The 22991-nt window shown below is 39.6% G+C and overlaps 1 protein-coding gene across 1 annotated transcript in view; it reads left to right on the top strand.

Moving 5' to 3' along the window:
• The window catches only part of CLASP1 (cytoplasmic linker associated protein 1), a 171773-nt gene that overhangs the window by 100132 nt on the left and 48650 nt on the right, over nucleotides 1-22991 (top strand). Inside the window, exons 20-24 of the mRNA XM_082054938.1 lie at nucleotides 440-547; nucleotides 3766-3933; nucleotides 17288-17391; nucleotides 19882-19905; nucleotides 20844-21088. Of these exons, the coding sequence (XP_081911064.1) occupies nucleotides 440-547; nucleotides 3766-3933; nucleotides 17288-17391; nucleotides 19882-19905; nucleotides 20844-21088 (649 nt within the window). The remainder of the gene's footprint in view (nucleotides 1-439; nucleotides 548-3765; nucleotides 3934-17287; nucleotides 17392-19881; nucleotides 19906-20843; nucleotides 21089-22991) is intronic.

Genomic DNA, 22991 nt, shown 5'->3' with positions numbered 1-22991 from the left:
GCTGAGCTGCTAACTGGAAATCACAGCAATGGAATTTGTGGGGGGATCTGTCACGCATGTCTCTGAAAGGGTGATCGCCTTGTCAGAAAGTAATAATTTGATATTGGAAGCAGTATTTAGGAGACTGAAATGTTTGTTGTGGATCCTTTGTGAAGAAACTACTATAGAACAGAAGCAAAGGGTACAGAGAAGTAATATTTTTGAAGTAAACCAGCTGATAGGGTTACAGAAAGCAGAGAAGTTTTCAGGTTTGTGGACCGTGACTGTGTTTCCAGTCCTCACCTGCGTCTCAGCCAGTCTGATGAAAGATGTTTCTTCTCCCTGTACTTTGGTTAATTATGTGTATAGCAACCCTACAAGCTTAAAACAGCATGTTAGATGCTGCTGCTGCCTTTGGAAGAAACCTATTAACAGTCTGATTGTCTTTGCGTTCCTCCAGGTCGGATCCGTACAAGGAGACAGAGCTCTGGCAGTGCCACAAGTGTCACCTCGATGCCTGCTGATACCCGTGGCCGCAGCCGGGCTAAAGTAGTTTCCCAGTCCCAGCGTAAGAAATGTTTTATTTCTGGGGGAGGAGAACAATTAGCTATTAATACATTTTTCTTGATTTGTGGTAGCATCAGCTGAGGATTGGGCTCACTTCTACCAAACAATGTTTGGACATTGGGGGACAACAAATCCCCACTCAGCCAGTGTGTGCTTTTGCTGACAAATAGGTCCCCAAATCTGAGAGCTTCCTTGCTGCTTTTTTAACCAGTCATGCAGCAGAATTTCACGTTGTTGTGATGTGTAGGACTAAACTTGCACTGGGTCCCACTGAGACACCCTCTGTGTCTGTAGCTGACTGCTGTCCTGGGTTCTTGCCCCGCCAAGCTTCTCCTGCTTATGTGAGTGTATTTCTGTATGTGTAATATGTGAGCTGTCTGAAGTTAATGTGATTGGACATAAATTTAAAATAGGATGTAATCTATTTTGTTTAGATACAGAGAGGAGAGTTCTGCCCTTTGATTCACATGGCACATCTGCAGTCTCTGGCTTCCTGGCAAAGCACGGTTTTCACCAAGGAGCCACATGTATGGTGCTGCTGCGTATTTGTCATGTGTATCTAAGGAGAATTTTGTCACTTGGGCACTAAAGAGTTGAGGGGAGGGAGAAAACCACTGGTGTTTTGAGGACCTTCAAGCTTCTGGGAAAGAGGAGATGGTGTTTGTGGAAAGACATGTTTGTTCTGAGGACTTGTCTTGCTTTGCACCCTTATTTCAAAGCCCTTTTCTGTTCATGCTCTCATTGCTTTGCTGTCATGCTGGAGGGATGGGGAAGCAGTTTATAGCATTGTGGGAGAGATGGAGAGAAATATTATATTCAGGATGAGGCTAAATGGAAATCTTTACATTGAGGTCATGAGGGAATTTGGGCTTTGCTATGCTGATCTAAATTGATTTATTCAATTTTGAACCTAAAACTGACCCAAAGGTAGAAGTTATTTTTTTTCCCCTAAACTTAATTTAGTGAAGAAGTGATCAGACCAGATGAGACAAGTCTCAGAAGCATTTAAAGAATAGTTGAGTATCCAAAGGTTTCAAAGATTATGGGCTTAATTTTCTATAGAATGTTTTATGAAGCATTAGGATGGTCACATCTGAACCTGCTCCCTTGGTCTAGTTTGCTGATTCCCTATACCAGCCTAGCCCAGCTAGATGTGATCTTTATCCTAAACTGAACATTGCATGAAATAAGTTATGAATTCAAATATAATACAGTCCCAGGACCAAATTCTGCATGCCCACACAGGGATAACCCTGTTGCAATTTTGCAGACTGGGCTGGGGTGTAATTTAGAACAGAACTTGGGTCTCAGTGTGTTGGTTGATATTTAGCTAAGAAGCTGATCAACCTTGGGAAATGTTTAGTCACACCTGCAGATTAACTCACTGTGTTATGCAGAGGCTTTAGGAGTGACATGTTTGTGAATAAATCTGTCTGTATTGTGTAGAGCATAAACCGCATGCTGAACACTGTATTGTCTTGCTGTCTTTTAATCCACTTTTTGCCTGTCCTTTGGTCTGCCCTCATAATCAAGGATCCAGATCAGCTAATCCTGCTGGTGGTAAGAAACGTTTTCCCTTTCTTGCTTTCTCACATTATTTTCTTCACATTTTTAACTGCTAAGCTTCCCTCCCTCTCTGCTAACTATGACACCTAAAAAGTATTTTCTTAAAGTCATAAATCCAAATGGGCCTGGCAAGTGATTTTGCTTTCTCATAGGAATCAAACATGGTGAGCATACATTCCGCATATTGCAGCTGGCTTATTGCTGCATCTTAAACCCAGGTGCTAAATTCTTCTTTCAGTTACTTCAGTGCAACCCTGCTGACATCAGTGAGATTGCAGCGGTGTAACTGAGAGGAGTGTTGGCTTTCAGGGTGTGAAACCTTTTTGGGGGAGCCAGCACCACATACAGTATTGGAGTATTTGGTTCCTTTGGCCAAGAAATTGTAGTGAGCAAGTAAATTAAATAATACATGTGTTATCATGTTGTCCATCAGATTAATAGAATTGCATATCTTCAGAAGAGCAGTGTTTAACTCTTGCTAGTCATAATAGTATCTGGAACTGATTTTTTTCTGAAATGTGTGGATACTTCTCAGAAGGAAATGAACATGACTGTTGGTTCAGAATATCAGCTTGTCTGAGTATGTTCTTACAACTTTTTCAAAGATACATTTGCTGGCTGTTTTATCAAACAAATTGAATGTCAGGAATGATAAGATCAGCAGCAAACTTTCAGTGACTGTTTTATACCTGAAAAAGCAAGAGAGAGTCCTTAATCTATTACAGTTCTTTGTGAGTACCTTTAAGCTTGCATTAGTTTATTTTCAAACAACTTACCAAATGAAGAACCACTGGAAAAAAAAAAGGTATTTTTTAACTCATTGAGTTAGACAGTAGAAGTATTTCGGATAAAAAATATCTACTGCAGCTGGAATGTAAATATGTAAACAAACATTGATTAGTAGACTGGGTTGCAGACAGCATTGCTTGGAAGACATGTAAACTTGCCATGGACTATTCAATCAAACAAGGAAAAATAAAATGGGCCAACTACTCAACTTGCTGAAAATTTTCTCCAACTGAAAACTAAATAGCTTAGGTTAAACTAGTCAGGCTTAAGTAAGCCAGCATCTTGACAAATGTGACACTCAGTTTAGTGTTTATTGTGCTGAACTGCTGCTGTTGAGATGGTATTTTTAAAAATTTTCCTTAATTATTGCAGGAAGGCAATGCCACTGCTGTAGTATAGCATGAAGATGCCTGGGCCACCTTGCAGCAGGTGACCTGTGCCAGAAGCCGGCTCGCTGCAGCACGGAGCTCCACAGGCACGTGTTGCTTTGGGAGGAGGTGACGCAGCTTGTGACTTCCCTGCTGCTGCAGCGAGGCTGCTCCTGGCACCTCCGCAGGCTCGGGCACGGCCAGCTGGGGTATTCATACCCTGCAGTGTCTGCTTTGGTCTTGCTCTCAGCTGGGCAGTGTGGTTCATTCAGGCAGGGTTCCTGATGTGAGCGTTTATTGTCCTTGGACTTCCCTCAGTCTTCTTTGACAGCCCATGGGGAACAGTCCTGTTAGTTTTCTGAGTGATTTGGGTCAAATTCGTAGATAGGGCTGATTGTGTTCCAGTTTTGCTGTCAGCGTATTTTAAATTTTGTGGTTTTAATTTTTTTCTCTCTCTTTCTCTCTCTCGCTCTCCATATTTCTGGTTCTCTTGTAGCTGGTAGCCGGTCTAGTTCTCCGGGTAAGCTGTTAGGAAGCGCCTATGGTGGCCTGAGCGGTGGAGCGTCCAGAGTCCAGCCAGTGCCGTCTTCTGCAGAGAAGCGCAGCAAGATCCCTCGGAGCCAGGGATGCAGTCGAGAGACAAGCCCCAACAGAATAGGACTAGGTAAGAACAGTCACTGCAGTGACATGCTGACCGGTGTGCTCGACAGAGGGGCTTTCCTCTTGACTAGGAGACTGTTTACATCTTACTGTTATTCTTCTGAGTTTTTCAGCTGGCAAGTTAGTGCGATTGTGTTTTGTGGGAGAAATACTTTAATTTTCCAGGTTGAGCTATAGTTTCAAAGTAGGCCTGAAGATGTCATGAGATGTTTTCTGTTTGAAATTCAACATGAGTGATATTATTAGATCAGGCAGCAAACACATTTGTTGTGGATAACCACCACAGCAAAAACACCTCATTTGGCTTAGTCCTAAAATGAGCTGAGCAGTTTTTACCATCAGGTGGATTCAAGGGCGAAGAGCATGTTCTTGGATTATTTTAGAGATTTTGCAGCTTAATTGGTTTGCTTCTCTCATCCTTAACATCTTGGAGCCACTTTCTTGGATGATGTTTTAGACTTATGATTTAATTGTTCTGTTCCCAATATTCTTGTCTCAGTGACTTACGTAAATATTCTATAATAGTTTTTATTTTCAAATTTATCAGCAGACTTATTTTTTAAAGTCAGGTGAGTGAGCATCATTATATATAAACTTCTGTGTATCTGGATTGGGTTGAAAAGGTATTCAGTGTGCTGTCTGAACAAGTAATTATTGCTTTCATTTCTTAAATTGAAATGTTTTCACAAGTTTGAAGCTTATGTAGAGGAAGAACACTTTAATACTGTTACTGTATTATTTTATATCTCCAAAGAATTTATTAGTGGATTGAAATTGATTGAAATTATAGTCCTATTGTTGTCAATTAAATATTTAATTACTGCTTTAGCAAATGTATTTTAAGCTATCTCTCTATTTAGAGTATGTTGTTAGAGATGTATCTTATTCATTCTTTAAGTATATTGATATGAATTTAAAGCACCTGAGTGCATATAGTATTATGATTCATCAAAAAATATTACATGTTCAGTGTGATTATTTTTCCAAATTCAATGTTCTTCTCACGTCTGATCTATTTTATGGCCTCTGTATGAATTGTGCTTTTCTGTTCATGGCTTTTAAAATGTAAAGTGGCTCCAAAATACTAGAGGTAATTATACTGTTCTCACAGTGCAGAAGGACATTGTTTTTTAGGAGGAAACAAAGAATGATGGATAGTACCATCACATAAGCTTAAACTGATCATCACATTATGTGATCTGATTTGCAACAGTCTTGAGCATCTGAAGGGGAATTGCCTTGTGTCAAATCCTCACTCTTGGGTTGCCTGCTTTCAGGTATATTATGGGAGCCTTGAATTATTTTGAACGTATAATTTGTATCTCGTTGCTGTGATGTGCTCCCTGTGAACACAGTCCATGTCTGTTCTTTGGGAGAGAGCTCTGACAGATCTATCAGGTGTGTGGCTTCCACCTGCTCCCTGGGTTGATGGCCACAGCCTGTTCTTTTGGGTTGTCATGGGAACAGGAGAGTCTGACACTTGTGTTGTCTTCAGTGGTCAGTTGCAGAAATTGTCTTTATTGGACCTTGAAAATGGTAATATTGGTTTGGGTGGAGACAGCTTTTTGAGCTGTCATCTTCATACTTCATTCTATTGTATTTATTACTTTATAACATAATAGCTAACAGTATTTTGCTTTCTTATTGTGTTGCTTCAGTTGCTTTTGTTGGCATTTTTTTCATTTGTTCATTTCATGAGACTCCCACTCACCTTGGTCCTAAGTATGTTGATAGACCTGTTCAGATTCTGATTCAAGAAAGTGCTTGAGCTCATGTCTGGCACCAAATGTATGTGGGATTATTTACACGTTTGACACAGATGTGCTTATCCAATGGGCTAAAACATCTCTTAAGCCTGTGATCACACTGCAGTGCAGCAGGTGGTAAAGCATCGTGCAGATCAGGCTGTTGGAAACGGGTAATACCCGGATCCTTTCATAACTCATCCGTTGACTTGCGCAGTTTCTTCAGGGACAACTGGGAGTTGCAGCTGGGCCTGTGCTGTGTCTGCAAGGTCAGCACACAAAGAGTCAGACTTTGCATGCAGCTGGGCTTTTTGCAATAAGCTTCCACTGCCTGTCTGTGGCAGTGTCAAGCTGATAGTGCCTCTGCATGTGGATGCCTGCAAGCATCAGCAGCTTGCAGTTAACTTAGATTCAGACTAGATGTAAGGAAGAAATTTTTGACAGTGAGAGTGGTGAAACACTGGCCCAGGTTGCCCAGAGAGGTGGTTGATTCCCCATCCCTGGAGACATTCAAGGCCAGGCTGGATGGGGCTCTGAGCAACCTGATCTAGTTGAAGATGCGTCTGCTCGTTGCAGAGGGATCGGACTAGATGAGCTTTGAAAGTCCCTTCTAACCCAAACCTTTCTATGGTTTCTGTGCTGCCCAGAGGTTATCCAGGGGCTTTTCTTCAGGCCCCTTGAAGGACATCTCAAAGGTGATGTCTCTTTCCCATGGCTTGAAAGTTTATCTGCTTGCAGTTAATTCTGTTGGATGCTTAGCATATCATGTGGCACAGTTGGATCTGAAAGGAGTGAGAGATTCAAGACTCTGATTCTCCAGAAAGTGAAGCAGACACAGCTGGTTATCCATTTAATGCAGCAGCACTTCTTCTGTTGGGGTTATGTTATGTGTGTTTATTGGAAAGCTGAAGACGGTTCTTGACTTGCATCTGTTGGGTGTACCCAACTGCAGAGCTTTCCTTTGGCTGTTCTGGCAGCGTTTACAGGCTCTTTAAAATGCTTGTATTGCTGTAATAGAAGTGTCTGCTGAATTTTAGTCTCCACTTAAGAATCATTAAAAATCACACCCTAATGAAATACAGCTTTCTTCCAAGTGGTAGATTGGCAAACAGGGACACCATCAAGTTCTGCTGGTGGTATTTGCATCTGTTGGATTCCACTGGTGTAAGACAGCCTAATAATGTGTTTTGATAATGATGATAACCATATCCAACTGCTCTGCCTTTCCAGATCAAATAGGTAAGACTTAAGACACATCTAGGAAGTTGGGGCTTCATTGGAAGCAACCTACCTTTGTCCAGTCCCAGGCCCTCAGTCCAGAGCTGGCTGTGGCCACACTGTCTGCTTTCATCCTGCCCGCTCCTTTGAATCAATTTTGCTATTCATTTATTTAATATCTATTCAATTTTTAGGGGCTGGGAATTCTGAAATTGAGACTTAGAGGTCTGTCTTCTCTGCCTTTGCTGCCTGCACTGCAAAAACAGGCTGTGACAGTACAAGGCTTGTCTAAATGACAACACTGCTGGCCCTTACTGCTGGCAGTACCCAACGAGAACAGCTGATATCCCATCTTCCCTACACAACGCAGCAGTAAAAATGTGGGGCAGGTGCCTGGGAGTCCACAACAGACTCATCCAGTTCTTTCCAATCCTTTTTTTTTCTCTTGCATTTGTATCCAGTAGCATGCAAATCTTTTGTTTGACCATTACTCATGAAGTACCCAGTGTTTGGTTTTGGGTACTCTGTGCTGTCAGTGTTGTGCTTCATCTGTGGCATTGTCCTACTAGTCTGTTCTCATGCAGTTAAACTGCATTTTCCTCATACTTTGTGCAGCTGCTGTTAGCTGTTATAGAAGGAGAGTGTATTGTGTGCATCCATTATAATATTTTGATCGTTTACATCTCTCCCTCTCTAAAGAACCTTTCCTAGTTTTAGTAGGGTTGTATCATAGAAAAGATTAACAAATCTTCTCTACTTAAGACTGTGCAAACCTGATGTGAAGGCTGCCATTATTTACACATAAGCATGAGACCCAAGAATGAGAACTTTGCTTCTAGAGTCCTCATTTTCAAGAAAGTATTTGTGTAGAAGACTTTAAAGTGTTCCTTTCACTTGTGGGGTTATGGTATTTGTGGGCCTTAATTTCATTCAATTCATATTATTTACTCTGTCTTATTTGTTACAAGACCATCTAACTCAGAAATTTTAGACATTATGGTGATCTAATCACCTTGTCAACAGCTCATCTTGTGTTGTCTGGCATCAAAGTTCAACCATCAGAACCATTAATTCATCTGAGAAATATGAGCTGAGTTTTGCAAAACTGGGAAGGATTTGAGAAACGAAGAATCTGGCAGTAGGCTCTATTTCATTTTTAAAGCCTAAATATGAAGGTTTCTATTTTGTTCTGTACTGTTTTGCTTGAAAGGGTCCTAGTAGATCCAGAGTATGTGAGCCCATAGAAGCACTGTAGGTGAACTTTATTAGCTTGAGTCTAGACATTTGAGTTCTGTATACAAACCACTTTATAAGAATATATATATTCTGAAGCGTGCAAATCGCACTGTTTTTATAAATATGAGGATATGGTTAAAGTATTCATATAAAGCAAGTTCATGTTATGTTTATGTGGCTCTGCTCCATTGTTATCAAAGCTGGTAGATTAGATTTTACTCTACATGAGAAAATTCCTTAAAAGGCACTTCCTGAACATTTAAAATATGCTACTGCCTTGTCAAAACAGCAAAGGAAATCCCTCTCTAGTCATTAAATTTTTCAAGGAAAACTCTTATAACTGCTTTTTGTTTTTTACATAAGAAAACATTGTATTCTATACCAGGCATACAACTTACTAAATAACATTCTACAAACATCTCTCATGTCAAAATGACACAATTTGCAGAGGAATAATCCAATTTTAAATACCTAAAATGCTTATTTTTATAAAATCCTTGATGTTAAGCAACCGAAGGGCCTGGCTCTGTTTTTCCTACTTAGACAATACTTCAGCTAAAGGCAGTGGAATTGGTTTTTACTATGAAAGCAGCTTAATCTTCTATCTTCTACTTTGTATTTGGCCAAATGAAGATTGTGCATGAGGAGTTTCAGTGACACAGCTGCCAGGCAGGAGCCTCAGTAGGCAGTGGGAGATGGAACACTTGATAGCTACCAGACCAAAGAGTATTGTTGATGTAGGGCTTTGTCAAAGTAAATAATATAGTTTAAAATCTCCTTACGTGCACATATATCTCAATCTGTGTTCATATAAAACTATAAATAGAAGGTTTTACAAATGTTTGAGTAGCAGAAATTAGATAGCTTCTGTTAAAGATCTGAAGCTGGTGCTGCCTTAAAATTCAAACCTTTTTTTTTAACCTGTCTTTCAGGTATTCAGGTTCTAAGTGCTTTTTCCCAGTATCTTTCATTGGAGAAAAATATCTCTGCAAGACTGAACAATACACCTTTTTTCCTTAGGATATTTGTTTGTGGCAAAACTATCCATATGAAAGACAAATCTATGTAAAATTGCATAATGGTATTGTGACTACTTTTAAAAATTTTGACCTGTTTTCTTTCAGAAGGATGTTTATCTTATAATTAAGGAAAAAAATATTCCAGAAGGCTTTCTTTTAGCCCTGTTTTGCATGTTTTGTAACAGTAGAGCTCCCCTAAATGATTGAAGATTCCTGCTCTACTTGAATAACAAAACTTGAATTGCTTAAGAAAAAAAAACAGACCGTCAGCCAGACATTTAATGCTGCTGAAACTTCACATCACAAACACAGCTCAGCACGTAAGGTAGTTGGTTTGTAAAGAGCCTGGGAAGGCTGCTGCAAATTATAATTACTAATGTAATAATTACCGTAACTAACAGATATGTGACTTGACTTTGAGCTTTCTGTCCTCATTAAACTTGTTCACCTTCTCTGAAACTCTCCATGCTGCATGCTAGCACGGAGCAGTCGTATCCCCCGACCCAGCATGAGTCAGGGGTGCAGCCGCGATACCAGCCGTGAGAGCAGTCGAGATACAAGCCCTGCTCGGGGCTTTCCTCCACTTGGTGAGTACATGTAGGCATTGGAGCTTTAAGGGTCAATTTTTAATTTTTTTTTTCTCCTTTTCCCTTTTTCCGATTGCCCTTTCAAGGCGCTGCCAGGTGGAATGAGCCTGTCCTCTCTTGGATTCCTGACACACTCCCTGTTTCCAACCCTGTTTGCCTTCTGTTTTCTTCTGCATGCTTCAATTCTGGTTTTCAGCATTTCACTGGTAGCAGGAAAATAGTTTATTTTTTGAACGTCTGTTATTTTTAGTTTCATTAAATCAGCTTGTATGGGGCTGCTGTGCTTCACTTCACAGCACTGGTGGAAATCTTATGGGAAGGCAAGCCTCTATATTCTAGGTCACAGTGAAGTTGTCGGTAGCATCGTAGACTGTTGAGTGACTCTAATTATTCATGATCTGATTTTCTTACAGCTAGGTACAGTAGCAGTATATCATTTCTATACTAAATCCTCCAAGAGAGTTAGAAGCTCTCTTTTGTAGAGGTTTTACACAACATTGTCAGTCATATATTAACAAGTTGCACCTGCCTTTTTGTAGAAAACTTTTTCAAGCAGCCTAAAATCGTGGAAAGGTTGAGATTTTGAGGGAGTGTCATTAATGTGCAGCTTAAGTGTACAGTACAAATAGAAAATTTCATTACATTTACCACATGCAGAAGTTTTTCTGCACAATTCTGAAAACAGCAGGATAGTTAATGTTTCTGATCAAATACCATGTCATATTTTCAACCAAATGCATTACTTGTTATATGAAAGATTTTTGTCATCACAGACATAATGAAATATAGTTTATCTCAGGCCCTTTTCATTTTTGTAGTAATTTCATAGCTGCGCATGTGGTATTAAAAGTGAGGTGATGTTACAAATTTAGTCAAGGCTAAAGAATGATATTACAGGATCTGTTTTGCACATAGTGACAAAATATAGGTGTATCATGTAGTGTGTAGGTGGAACAGCATTTTGGGCTTAGTTCTACAACTTTAACTCAATAGTGAGAAAAAGTTATGAAAAATACAGACAAATGCGCAAAATTTTCCTGTTTGTTTCTCATACTTGATTAGTCTGCTGTACTGTATACTGTAATCTTTAAACTTGCATAGATGTTGTCATTGATTTGGCTATCAGTGCAGAGGCTGGTGATCTTCATCCATGGGAAATCATTTGCAAAAATCCCATTGATTTCAGTGGTGTGGAGTGGAATCTTCAGGTTAATATTAGAGGGGCTTCTGCGTTCAAAACTTTGTTATTTTGAGCTATGAAATAACCTATTTGCATTATCTGTAATATCTAAATTTCTGCTTTAAAAAATTGTGAGGTGTCCGAGTTACAATTCAGAACTTGATTCATGGCTCTTTTAAGATAAATAGATTAACTTCTTATTGATTAAATGAAGCAGATTTGATACCAGAGCCATAAAGAGATAGAAATTAGCTGCGGTTGCATACCTACTATAGTTCCCTTCCTAGTTCAGTTCTGGATGAAGCTTTTTTTTTTCTCCAGCCATTTTGTTTAAACTGGCTGGATTTCAGGGTTAACTCATCAGTGTTCTGTGTCACTGTGCTGTGTTTTGTTTATTGTAGTGAAAATACATTAATTGAAATACTGTCTTGAGCCCTTGTTCTGAAAAACAAATGCAGCATATGAGAATCACAGTTGGTGTGAGTTTTGTCCACCACCACCATGGAGTCTGACTTATACACTGACTATAAAATTCCAGTTACAGATGTCTGTTAAAGTGGTTGTAACAAACTTGATTGTGGAGAGAGGGTGATTTCATTTCAGCTCATGATATTGAATTACCTGAAGATTAAGGCATTTCTAGAAATTGTTATTAAAAGTCATTAAGGTAAGGTTAAGGGAGGAAGTATCAATATAATAGTAACCCAGTGTGGTTGTTATCCTATTTTTTTTTGTGTGTGTCTTCATTGGAATGCTTTAATCTTGAATATGTTCATGAACTTGTTAATTATATTGTGTGTAATTCACCTGAAAGAAATTGATATTTGTCAATTTAAGCCAAAACTATATGTATTCTGTTACAGTATTTCTAGAACCCAGTTAATCTTACATTAGTGCTAGAATAGTATAATCCTGCTGTGCATGGTCTATTTTTGCTCATAAATATTAACTTGTATATTAGTAAGTTATGCTTAAACTAGCTATATGTAAGTGACAGGATTGTTATATTTAATGGTATTACGGTCAATGTCAACGCTGACATCCTGACTTCGCAAATTGCTTTGTTTCGGGGCTGCTGTGCAGGTTTGCATGTCTGTGCACCACACTTCTTGTGTCCTAAGTTGGCAAGCGCCAGTGAAGAGTCACTCTACACTCAGTCTCCTTGCAGAGTTGTGATGATTATTTTTTTTGTAACTGTTATTCCTGTTTTTCCATGGGCCTTGATCTTGCGGTGACATCCACAGGGGCACAGCGGATGGCTCAGGAGAAAGCAGTTGTGAGCTCAGAATCCTAATTGTGAGGTTCAGTCCATAATCCTGCACTGATCCTGCAAATGTTTCATGAGTTACGGTGTCAGTGCGTTTGTTCTCTGGAATAGATGCATGTGTTCTCCATAGCTAAAGACCACATTGCATAATCTGTATAGCTTTTAGTCAAGCTCTCACAGCTGGAAAAAACTTTTTAATTTTTCTCACTTTGCTGACTTCTAGTTTATGATATTAGTATTTGTGTTTATGAATGCTTTGCCTTAAATGGATGACTTATAATTTTTCTCCTGCACACGTATATGCATAATTGACAAAGCCTCTTTGTGTTAGAAAGGGATTCTGCTTTATTCTTTCAGTTTCTTGACAGTACTAGTAATGATGCTAAAGCAACAAGGCCTTCAGTGAGTCTGTGGTGACGAATTGCTCAAGTAAGCAGTCGGTTTCTGGGGTCAGTTGCTTGGAGCTAGGTGAGCATGTCATTGCTAAGACACAGGGAAAACCTCTCGAGAAAAACTGAATTTCTGCAATTTGGAAGTGGCTGGACCAGCTTTCCATTTGCTTTCGTTAAGAGCTCACCTTTATGTTGAATCCAAGAACTGAAAACCTCTTCAAAGGCATTTTATAATTCCTATGCTGCTGACAACTGGGAATTGAAGTAGGAGCTGCCTTTGGCTTCAGCTCTTCTGCTACTGTGTGTGCTCCGTTGCTATTAACAATTTGCATACATGCGGTGTATGATGTGCATATTCAGATTACCTGTGCATGTACACACATACATTTAAGAAACATGTATGCAAAATTTGTTAACAGCGAGAGACTTTAGGTAGTAGCAACAGCTGTGATATGTGTGTACGTGTGTTCACTTGGAAGAAAAACAAACAAACAAAAAAACACAACAAAAAACCAAACCCAGCCCAAAGACCTATGTGCAGTGGTTGGCTGACCTCCCTGTATGACTCTTTCTACTTCTGTGGTTACTCATTCTCTTTGTTAATGTTGGTTTTTTATGCATAGGCTAGAATGTTGTGGAAAAATACCTGCAAGCACAATTCCTACCCATTCATCATGGCTTCACTTTGGGGTTTAGATCAGACACATCTAAATCCTGCTCTGTAGGTCTGTGCTCCACGTTCTCATGATGCCGTCTTCCAGATCTCTGGGTCTGGAACGTGACTGATGTGCACCGGGTTTTTTTTTTTTTGTTTGCTGAACTGCACCGGGTTTGGGACTGTTACAAATGAGTTTTGTCATGCATCGTGTTTACGATCGTGGGGGAAAAGTGGGGGTAAGCTACAGACAGAGGCGTCGCTGTGAGGCTTGCACTGTATCTGTTCTGCATCCATACACAGCGTCATTTCCCTGTCACTACGAAACACCGTTACTGGTCGCGGTCACACGCATCCCCTCTGGACTGTGGCATTTTTCTGTCTCGGGTTCAATGTGTGTTAATCCTGTGGGTGTTGCCATTCCTTCTACTTGCAGCTTCTCGACGTCATTCCAGGTCCACTAGTGCTCTCTCCACTGCTGATTCTGTTGGGCAGTCAGGTGAACAAGCGCTAACTGCATGAATCCGCTTCTTATACGTCGTCTTGTTTTACACCATCTTCACGTTTGCTGTCATGTGCATCAGCCAGCACTTGGCATGTGCTTCTCACCACTGCGGGGCTTTCTGTTCAGTTTTGTTCAACGTGCCTTTTTGTTTCAAATATCGTTTATTGGATGTTTTTAATTTTGTGTATTTTACAAACATTGTGAGCAGTGTTTAAACAAAGGGTGATCCAGGGCTTTCTCAGTTCTCCTGTAAATTGCATCAGTTGTCCAGCATGGGCTAAATCCTGACTGATGCAGAGTCCTTGTAGCTCCTGTTTGTTTCCTCTTTAGCAGTGTAGCAGTTCCCAGTGCCAGGACCTGATCCCAGTGGGTTTCATCCCATTTATTACTAAATATTCTGGACTCCTGTCTCTGTTAATGAAAGTGCTTTTTGGGATCCTCTCCAAAATGCACAAGAGCAGCACGAGTTAAGCACCTGATGAGCTTTCAAAATGAACTTTGGAGGATAACATGTGCTAATCCATCCTAATTCTGAAGGCCTTGTCCGAAGTACATGGAAGTTGTTGAAAAAATTATTTCCTTAATTTCACTGTGTTTGCATCAGGAAATTAATGCTTGCATACAATGAGAAAAATCTGCAGATTCCAGTGGCTTCTTCCCCATCCTTGTGCAGGATTTGCACAGGCGCAGGTTGTGGAGAACCTTTTAACTACCTTTGGAAATGGGATATTTCACTGGGAATCTTGAAATGAAAGAGAGCTGCTAGCTTTGGGTCAATAGAAACTTAGTTGTGAGGACAAAGATGATGTCAAAGACAAGGGCTCAGTGTTTACTTGGAGGTTAAAATTGCATATGGAATTAGCAATACTGAAAATTATGTAACTAAATCCCTTTAGGTAGGGAGTGAAAAATATTCTGTTTCTCTGAAGTCTAGTTATATGGCTGTCACTTACCTAAAACTCTGGAAACATTTTCCTTATCAGGCTACTTGATGAAAAATGCCAAAGAGTCAAATCAGTTTGCATCATTTCAAAGTAATAATTTGAATTTTTAATTAACAAAAATAATTGAAAATATTTTTAAAAGCCCTCAGTTGTAATACAGTTGTAAACTTTTTTTGCATTCAGCTTCCTGTGATAGTCACTTCATACTTGGCTCCAGTGGTTTGGCAAAGCATAATCAAATTGTATATGGTTACCTGTGTCCTAAAGAAGGCTAAAAATGACCAAATCAGGCCAAAAATGTTGGCTAGGAGTTCTCACCCAGTTTGTAACAAGTATAATAAATATAGTTAGGGAGAAAAGGGAAAGTGGGCAGAGCATGCTCTGCTTATTTCTTGTCCAGTAACGTTGGACTTGCCTGTACTGGTTATTTCTGGATCTGAATGTGTTTCCAGCCTCACGTTAGAGAGATGCCGAGGTCTCTCCTAAGGTCCAGCTTCTGCACTTGGGTATGAAAATAGTGTCTTGGGGAGAAGACCAGAGTGACTTTAGGTGTTATGAATTTAAAGATCACTGAAAGAAGTGTTTCAGAAAGTTTCTGCTAGCTGTGGAGACAGATGAACATCAGCATGCCACACTGTGCTTAATTTGTTAAAAAAGGCTCAATTTTTTTTTTTGTTTCTTTCTTTATGCTGGGTATTTAAACTTATCTACAATTGAATTACTTTGTCATTCTGTTCTTCATTTAAAAAAAACCCAAGCAAACAACAAAGCTATCTTCCCTTTTCTAATGTAATACTAAATTAATGTGAAAACAAACGACTGGTATTTTGGATGGATGTTATTTCGAAAGTTAAAGCCAAATTTTGTTGGAGTAATGTCACTGAGTTGGGTTTAAATATAAAAATGCGTCCAGAACTTTTACCAACATTTACAGCCCTTGTACCATACCAGATATAGTTTACACTTAGGAAAATACTTGTCTTCTGTACATCTTTGTAGTGTATATCTCTGTAGTAGTGCCTTTAGTGTCAATAAGACCTAATGCATTGTCATTGTCTCTGTGCTGCTATTAAGAGTGTACAGATCTTTCCATTTTAGGGATGATGTACTGTTTCACCTAAATATTTGAAATCATTCTTCAACACAAGTGCATTAAAAAAGGGGATAGTAATAACACATACAACTTTTATTTCTTTGTGAAATGTCATGATTTGATTACTTTTTGGCAGTAGTTTTAAGAATTTTAGTTGTGTTTTTTTGGTTTGGTTTTTTTGTTTTTTGTTTTTTCCTTTGTAATGTGTTTTGTAGAAAATGTGCTTTTGTTGTAAATCAGAAATGTCTTGTGTGGGTACATAACTCTAAGAAACAGTAAATTTTTATATATAACACTCCTATTTGAAATAAATACTACTCTTCAGGTTTGAGATTTTTTTCTCAAAATACAAATGGATCCACGCAGTTTGATTTCTGCTCCACCAAATTTGCTGGCAAAACTTCTGTTGGCACATATGGGGGACAGAGGTGTAAGGTATGTCCCAGGAGGGGTGTTCCCAGCCCTTCTCAAGTAAAGACAAGCCCACATGGAAACACAAACTTGGAGTGCCAAAACTAATCTCTTACTGCTTGTAGACCAGAGCCAGGATCCCGGTCATAGCGTATCTCATCTGCCCCTGTTGAGTGGGACGGTGCTGCCAAAGTCCGGCCCGTGATACTTAAGTCACTGATTCTGTCATATCCCTGCTAGCACACCTTTGTGAATTTGGCCTTTGCCCAAATAAACTAATTTCAGTAACTTTTTTGGCAGACTGGGCAAATGTTAAAGTCAGCTAATTAGTTTTAGGAGTGTAAACATCGTTTTGCACTCAGCCCTGTTACTTTGGTGCCACTGAGAGCTTTACTGTCAAATTCAAGGGGAGGATGATATTGTTTCATCAAAAATACTGGTTTTAATATCACAGAGCTTTTAAACAATATTTCAGTCCAGTGTACATTTAAATGGCTTCTCAAGAACAGTATTAAAACAAACATTGGGGTCACTTCACAAGCAAATCTTGTTTTTATACTGTAGAGTGTAGTGTACAGGTTAATCAAGCCTTGAGACATAAAATAGGCTAATCTGGTGCTGCTAGTCTTACATCCTTGCCTGAGAAAAAGCTGCAGGATGGATGAGTGCTCAGGTATTAACATGTTCTGACGCTGGGCACGATTCTGTCTCTCTGAAGTTAATGAAAGGCTTTCTCTTGATTTCTGAGGGTGCCAGATAGGGACTGGCATGTCTGCCTTTGACATTAAAGTAAAACTTTGAAACAAGTTCTGTTTAAAAAGAAACACAAAATAGATACCCTGCTTCCCAGATTTTAAAAAAGAAAGAAAAATAATTAAAAAAAAATAATACCCTGAGGATCCAAAATTGGCTCTGGGGCCCAACAAACAATAGTTTATTTCTTACTCTAATGGTGAACTCTCTGGAGCTCTGGATAAAAGAGTGTTTAATGGAAAAGCACTGCGAGTTCCCAGAGCCTGTGGGGAGAGCTGCTTGGGCACCTGATTAGGATTCCAAGTGAATGTGAATTCATTTAACAATCCTTTTCAATGTTGTCTTTTGTGCAGACCGGTTTGGGCTCGGCCAGCCAGGCAGGATGCCTGCTTCTGTGAATGCCATGCGAGTCCTGAGCACAAGCACAGATCTGGAGGCTGCTGTGGCCGATGCACTGGTAAGAGGAAAAATACAAAATGCTTCCAACACCGGAAAGTGGCTTAAAGTTACCTGTACGTACGTTCTCCTCTTTCTTAAATAGCTTTGTTCTGATTGTGCCAGTGTCTCATGCTGTAGAGTTGGTTACCTTTTGCTGTTTTGTCTTTGGATATATTTGCTTCCTTATTCCATGTTAGTTCTCTGCAGTTGTTATCAAGCAGGCTGTGGCTCAGTGCTAGAGCTACAGGGTGGGTTGGATCAGTTGTTTGCCTTCTGCTTGGCTGTCAGAGGACAAACGTGACACTATAGGGTTGCTTGGCACCAATGGGGTCAGCGCTTTCCATCCACCCCATTACCTGCATGAAGACTTTGTCCAAAAAACTGTATTCTCTGTTAGTCTCAATTCCTGATCAGGTTTCAAAAATCACTGAGAATTTCACAAGTTCCTGCCCTGTGTTACTTGCACCTGGCTGGGTACTTGGATCAGCTTATAACTTAGCTTGCCTGTAATTGGTACCATTTCATGCAGTTAAATTGAAGTGTATTTGTCTAGTTTGATGTTAGTACTTTCAAAAATGCAGTGCTTTTCCAGATTTTTTTTGTCATTTTAAAAAATTTCATTGTCCTGTATAATCTTACTGTACTATAATCTCTCTCAGCTAGATGCTAGAGAGTGTTTTCTAGTCTTCAGAGGACAAGTGTGAAGATAAACCTTTGGATTTAGCTTAAGTATTTGCAGGTGAGAGATTGTGTAGTGACAGGAGCAATTACCTTACAGCATTAGCTGAGTAGCAGCGTACCTTGGGTTTTCTCCAGCCCTAGACCTGAGCTGAGGGGAGGATTTCTTGATGTATCTTGAGACAGATATCTCAGGTCTCTCTTTCTGGAGAATGAGCCTTGTCCCCAGAGTTTGTGATCAATGTACTTTCTTCATTTCCTAGTTCACCTTCCCTAAGGATAGCTAACATTTTCCTTTTTATATTTGATTGTCACCCAGCTCATGTCACCTCCATTTCTGGATGATACTCCTGGAGAAATGTAACTTTTTTTTTTTTTTTAGAGGAAAGGTAGATTCTATAAAAAGTATTTGTGAATAATATAAAGGTAGTATATGGTAGATGGCAATGCTGCATTTAGTGGGCTGAATAGTTAGTGGACATTCTATTACCAAATACAACAGCTTGTGAGCCAGTTTCTGTTCTCAGCACCTTGAATTTGCTACCAGTGCAATTCAGGGCGTAATTATAAGCGATGGTTTGCCTGTGTAAATGAAATTGGGCTGTGTCCCTGAGTGTGAGCAGTTGCTGAATACAGGTTTCTTGGGGGAGGAGAGGATCACTGTTTCAGTTCACTACTCATCACTGAGATCTCTTTGGGTGTAACTCAATCATCAGCTAAACTTAGAGAGTTCCCTTTTAAATATTTCACTCTCTTAAACTAAATTGTAGTATACTAGAATGTTAAAATCTTAGAGGGTTGAATACTTAAAAAAGGAAGTTCATAAGTAGCTGGAAACTAAGGGGTGCTTCTGACTTGGTTGATCAATCTGAATTTGTATGACTTTAGGGGATGCAACGTGATCGTGTTGTCCCCTTCTTTCCCACCACTCCAATTTGCTTTTTCTTGGTTGTCTTCTCACAACAGGCAGTTTGCAAACCCTCCTCAGGTTTCTTTTGAGAGAGTAAAAGCAACCATCACATTAACTCAGCAGCCTTGCTTTCAGAGGAGTATTTTCCTTGTAGTAGGAAATGAAAAGAGCTTCTCCAAAGATGACTTCAGGCAAATGCTCGGTTTAAACAAAACACACATTGGGTCATTTTGTGACCTCCACTCCCTGTGTACAATTCCTGTTGGATCCACTGCTTCTCGTTGAGAGCTGGACTTGGCCTAAATCCATAGTCTATGCTGGGAATCAGTGCTTGAATCTGTCAGAAGTACTCAAAGGGCGATGGAAACTTTGGTGTTGAGTAAGGCCTTTAAACCAGGGGTGCCAGCCAGGGGGTCTTGAAAGAAGCTAAGCTTCAAAAAAGTGTGGTGTAAGAACTGCGGGTTGAAAGAGAACTTGGTTAAGTGAAGTTGATTAAATGTGTTGTACTGTAGATAGTGATTTCCTGACATCAGAATTTCTTTCCAAGACTCTAAAATCAAATGCTACTATTAATGTGCGGGGAAATAAATTATTACTAAAGACTCTGGTATCTTCCAGAGCAGCATTTCTGAAAAGTAAGCAAAGAGGTGCTGTGTGTAGATCTGACACTAAAAAATTTATGAACAGATAATCTCACTTCCAAGCTCCCTAATGGAGATTGTAGGCTGTAAGAGTGGTGCAACAGTTATGAGATAAAGTCAGGCGTTATTATACCCACTTTTATTTTGCTTAAACTGTATTTTTTTTTTATTTGCTAAGACACATTTGCTATACGTTTTTGTTGCGAAAACAAACCCTACATAAGCTTCTGACATAATTCTCTATGCTTTTTCCCACCCTTCAATATTTTCCTGCCTACAGCTGTTAGGAGACTCCAGGAGCAAGGTACTAGTGCTTTCTTGACTTTTTATTTCTATTTTCCAACTTTCCCCACCCTGTTGCTAACACCCATGATACTGCACTTGAGTTAATTTCTACGCTACAGTCCTGCAGTCCTAGTGGAAGCAAAACTCTGCTGGCTTCACAAGTCCAAGAACTGCACAACTGGACGCTGGAAGGAATTCTGTATCAAACACTTTAGAATATAGGCGATCTTTTCCCAATACATTGTCCTAACAATCCTGTTGTGTTAAGGTTCATTTAAGAGTTTGCTTTGTAGTATAGCACACAATTTGTTTTGCTAGCATAATTGTTGTACTATCTGTTCTGTAGGGATTGAGGTTGTCAAAGATGAACCTAAGGGAATAAGGTCCTGTAATGTCATACTATGGAAATTAGTGGGATTCGAAAAAACTCCTGTAGCAGCCTCTGGAAAAATCCTAGCCCAAACTAACAGAGAAATTGTCATTTTCTATATCCCAGTGCATCTCTAGAGTCACTTAATTATCCATATCAAAGTGACTGTGCATGCCAGCACAGATTCCTTCAGCTTTTCCTTCTTTATCTTTATTTTTTTTTCTTGAATTAGAGGTTATATAATCATAGAATCTCTAACAATGGAACTGACCATTATTGACAATAAAATAACATATGACTTCATTACCAGTTGCTAATTCCGCTGGGCATAACTACCTTGCTTTCATGCTGGGGAAGGCAGGCCCTGCTCCTCTTAGTTGCTTGAATGGTCTCATTGAAATCAATGGGATCTGCCTTGCTTGACTGTGAGGGGTAAGCAGGCAGTGCTTGGTGACATATTTAAAACACTTTTGTCACTATAACAATAGCACTAGTCTTCCTTTCAGTGGTTATGGATGGAATGTTTTTTCTTTTGGCATTGATGTAACTTTATATAACTTACAAAGTCAGTGTTTCCCCTTTTCCAGAAAAAGCCCGTGCGAAGAAGATATGAACCCTATGGGATGTACTCTGATGACGATGCTAACAGCGATGCGTCAAGCGCTTGCTCGGAGCGCTCCTATGGCTCCAGGAACGGGGGCATTCCTCACTACCTGCGGCAGACCGAAGATGTGGCCGAGGTCCTCAACCACTGTGCCAGCTCCAACTGGTCTGAAAGGAAAGAGGGGCTCATAGGTCTTCAGAACTTGCTGAAAAGCCAGCGGACACTGAGGTGACCTTGGTAGTTTCATAGTGCTAGTCATTCATTAGAGGTGGCTATAGTCACAAGTCAGTAATGTTTACCTGCCTTATGTGGACGGAATTAACTTTAACAGTTCTGAAGGCTTTGTCTCCACAATGTGGGACTTTAATTACTTTTGGAAAAATTTCTGTGGTGTCACCAGTAAAGTTTGTATTAAGTTGTAGCAGTAAGGTAGACAAGACTTAGATAAGCATGCTGTCTGCTCATCCCTTCTTCTGTCTCAAGAAGACGTCCGATGGTTGGTGCTTGTTGCAGCACAGTGAGATTTCCCACAGTGATGGAAATGTAAATGTGCTCAAAGGGTGGTGCTGTTTCTACATTAGTCTGTTTGAATCTTCTGTATCTTTTTTTTTTTTCCCCAGCAACTTAGTTGTTGAAGCAAACACTGCACTTATTCTAAAATGACTCAGGGTGTGTGTGTTTCAGAGATGAGATCAGATGATGCTCAATACTTTGAGTATACTTTAACTCTTTATGAAGGCTGTGTTAGCTATAATTATAGATATTATTTGTAACTCTTTAAAATCTCATATCAGAAACTTGACTCTCCTCTAAATGATGTAATTTATAATGTAGAGGGAAGCTTCTTAAGGCATAAAGTAGGTGTACCAACTCTGAAACTTTGCTTATGCTAGGAGAGGCAGACATTTTTTCTTTATTGAGAGCCACATAAACCCTTCAAACACCTTTGGCATGTCACACATTAAAGGATTGTAGAGTTACCCAATAGTCATGAGGAAACTTCATATGGCCACAGGTCACATTAGCTAAAGTTAACTGGCTCTCAAACCATGGGCTTTTCACCCTTAGTTTATGCTGAAAGTCTTTGGAAACAAGCTGTTTATCTTTTGGCTCCTTTGAAGGTAACATTCACAAATAGCTGTAATGTTTTCAGTTTCCTGTTATGAATATTATGTACTTAAATTATGACCAAGTTTATAATGGTGGTTGTATGGTTGATAGCCTACATACTTGGATTTGCACATTTTTTTTCTGTTTTGAAAGAACTTCACACTGGCTGAACATATTTGATGGTTCATGTTAACAGGCTGAATGAAAAATGTACTGTGAGCAGGCCTGGAAAAGTTATTCTTGTGCCATCATAAAAATATTCTAGCATTTCACCTGATGTGGTGCAGTCCTTAAGTGGGAAGTGCTACAGGTTTTTATAATGACGTCAGTAGCTAGAGTCTTTAGATCAGGGATGCTTTCTGGTATGATCTATTTACCTGTTTTTTAAAATATACTTCTCACATGTATGCTGTCTTTTTTTCTTTATTTTAACGAACTGTCTGGAAAGACTCAGGCACCTCATACACTTGCATGGGAAAGTTGAGTCAGACTTTGGTTTTTGTTTTTTGTGGGTGTTTTTTTTGCCACAAAGGTGCGTGAGGATTATAACCAAGGTTTTGAGAGCTCTTGGGATAGTTCAATGGAGGAAGTGCAGCGAAGGTTGAGTGATGAGCTATTTAACCAGATCAGTAGCTCTTAGCAGTAATGCCAGTAGAATTCAGCTATTGTTTTCAGCTGTGCTGGTGATGGTGTTTGAACTGTGCTGCTGTCACCAGTCCCTCAAGCTGACACGTTTACTTACCTTTGATCCTGAATAGTTTATAAACCTGTCTCAGAAACTAAACCCCTGTGGAGTTATTTTTTTAATTTGATACTGGTTTTAGTTCTCTAGATTATATTTCATTTTGGTTTGCTTTTGGTCTGCTTCCTCCTTGGTTTGGGGTTGATCTGGTGCCTGTTCTAATTATTAGATTTTATCATACTGTTTGTTCCCACAGCATCTTGCAGCACATCATCAAGGTCATTAGTCCAAGGGGCAAGTCTGTCTGTCTTCTAATTAAACATAACTTCTGTTGTGGTA

The sequence above is a fragment of the Streptopelia decaocto genome (genome assembly GCF_964273445.1).
Source record: "Streptopelia decaocto genome assembly, chromosome: 6".
Taxonomy (NCBI): domain Eukaryota; kingdom Metazoa; phylum Chordata; class Aves; order Columbiformes; family Columbidae; genus Streptopelia; species Streptopelia decaocto.
The sequence above is the reverse complement of the archived record's forward strand: the minus strand, read 5'-3'. Positions and strand labels throughout refer to the sequence as shown.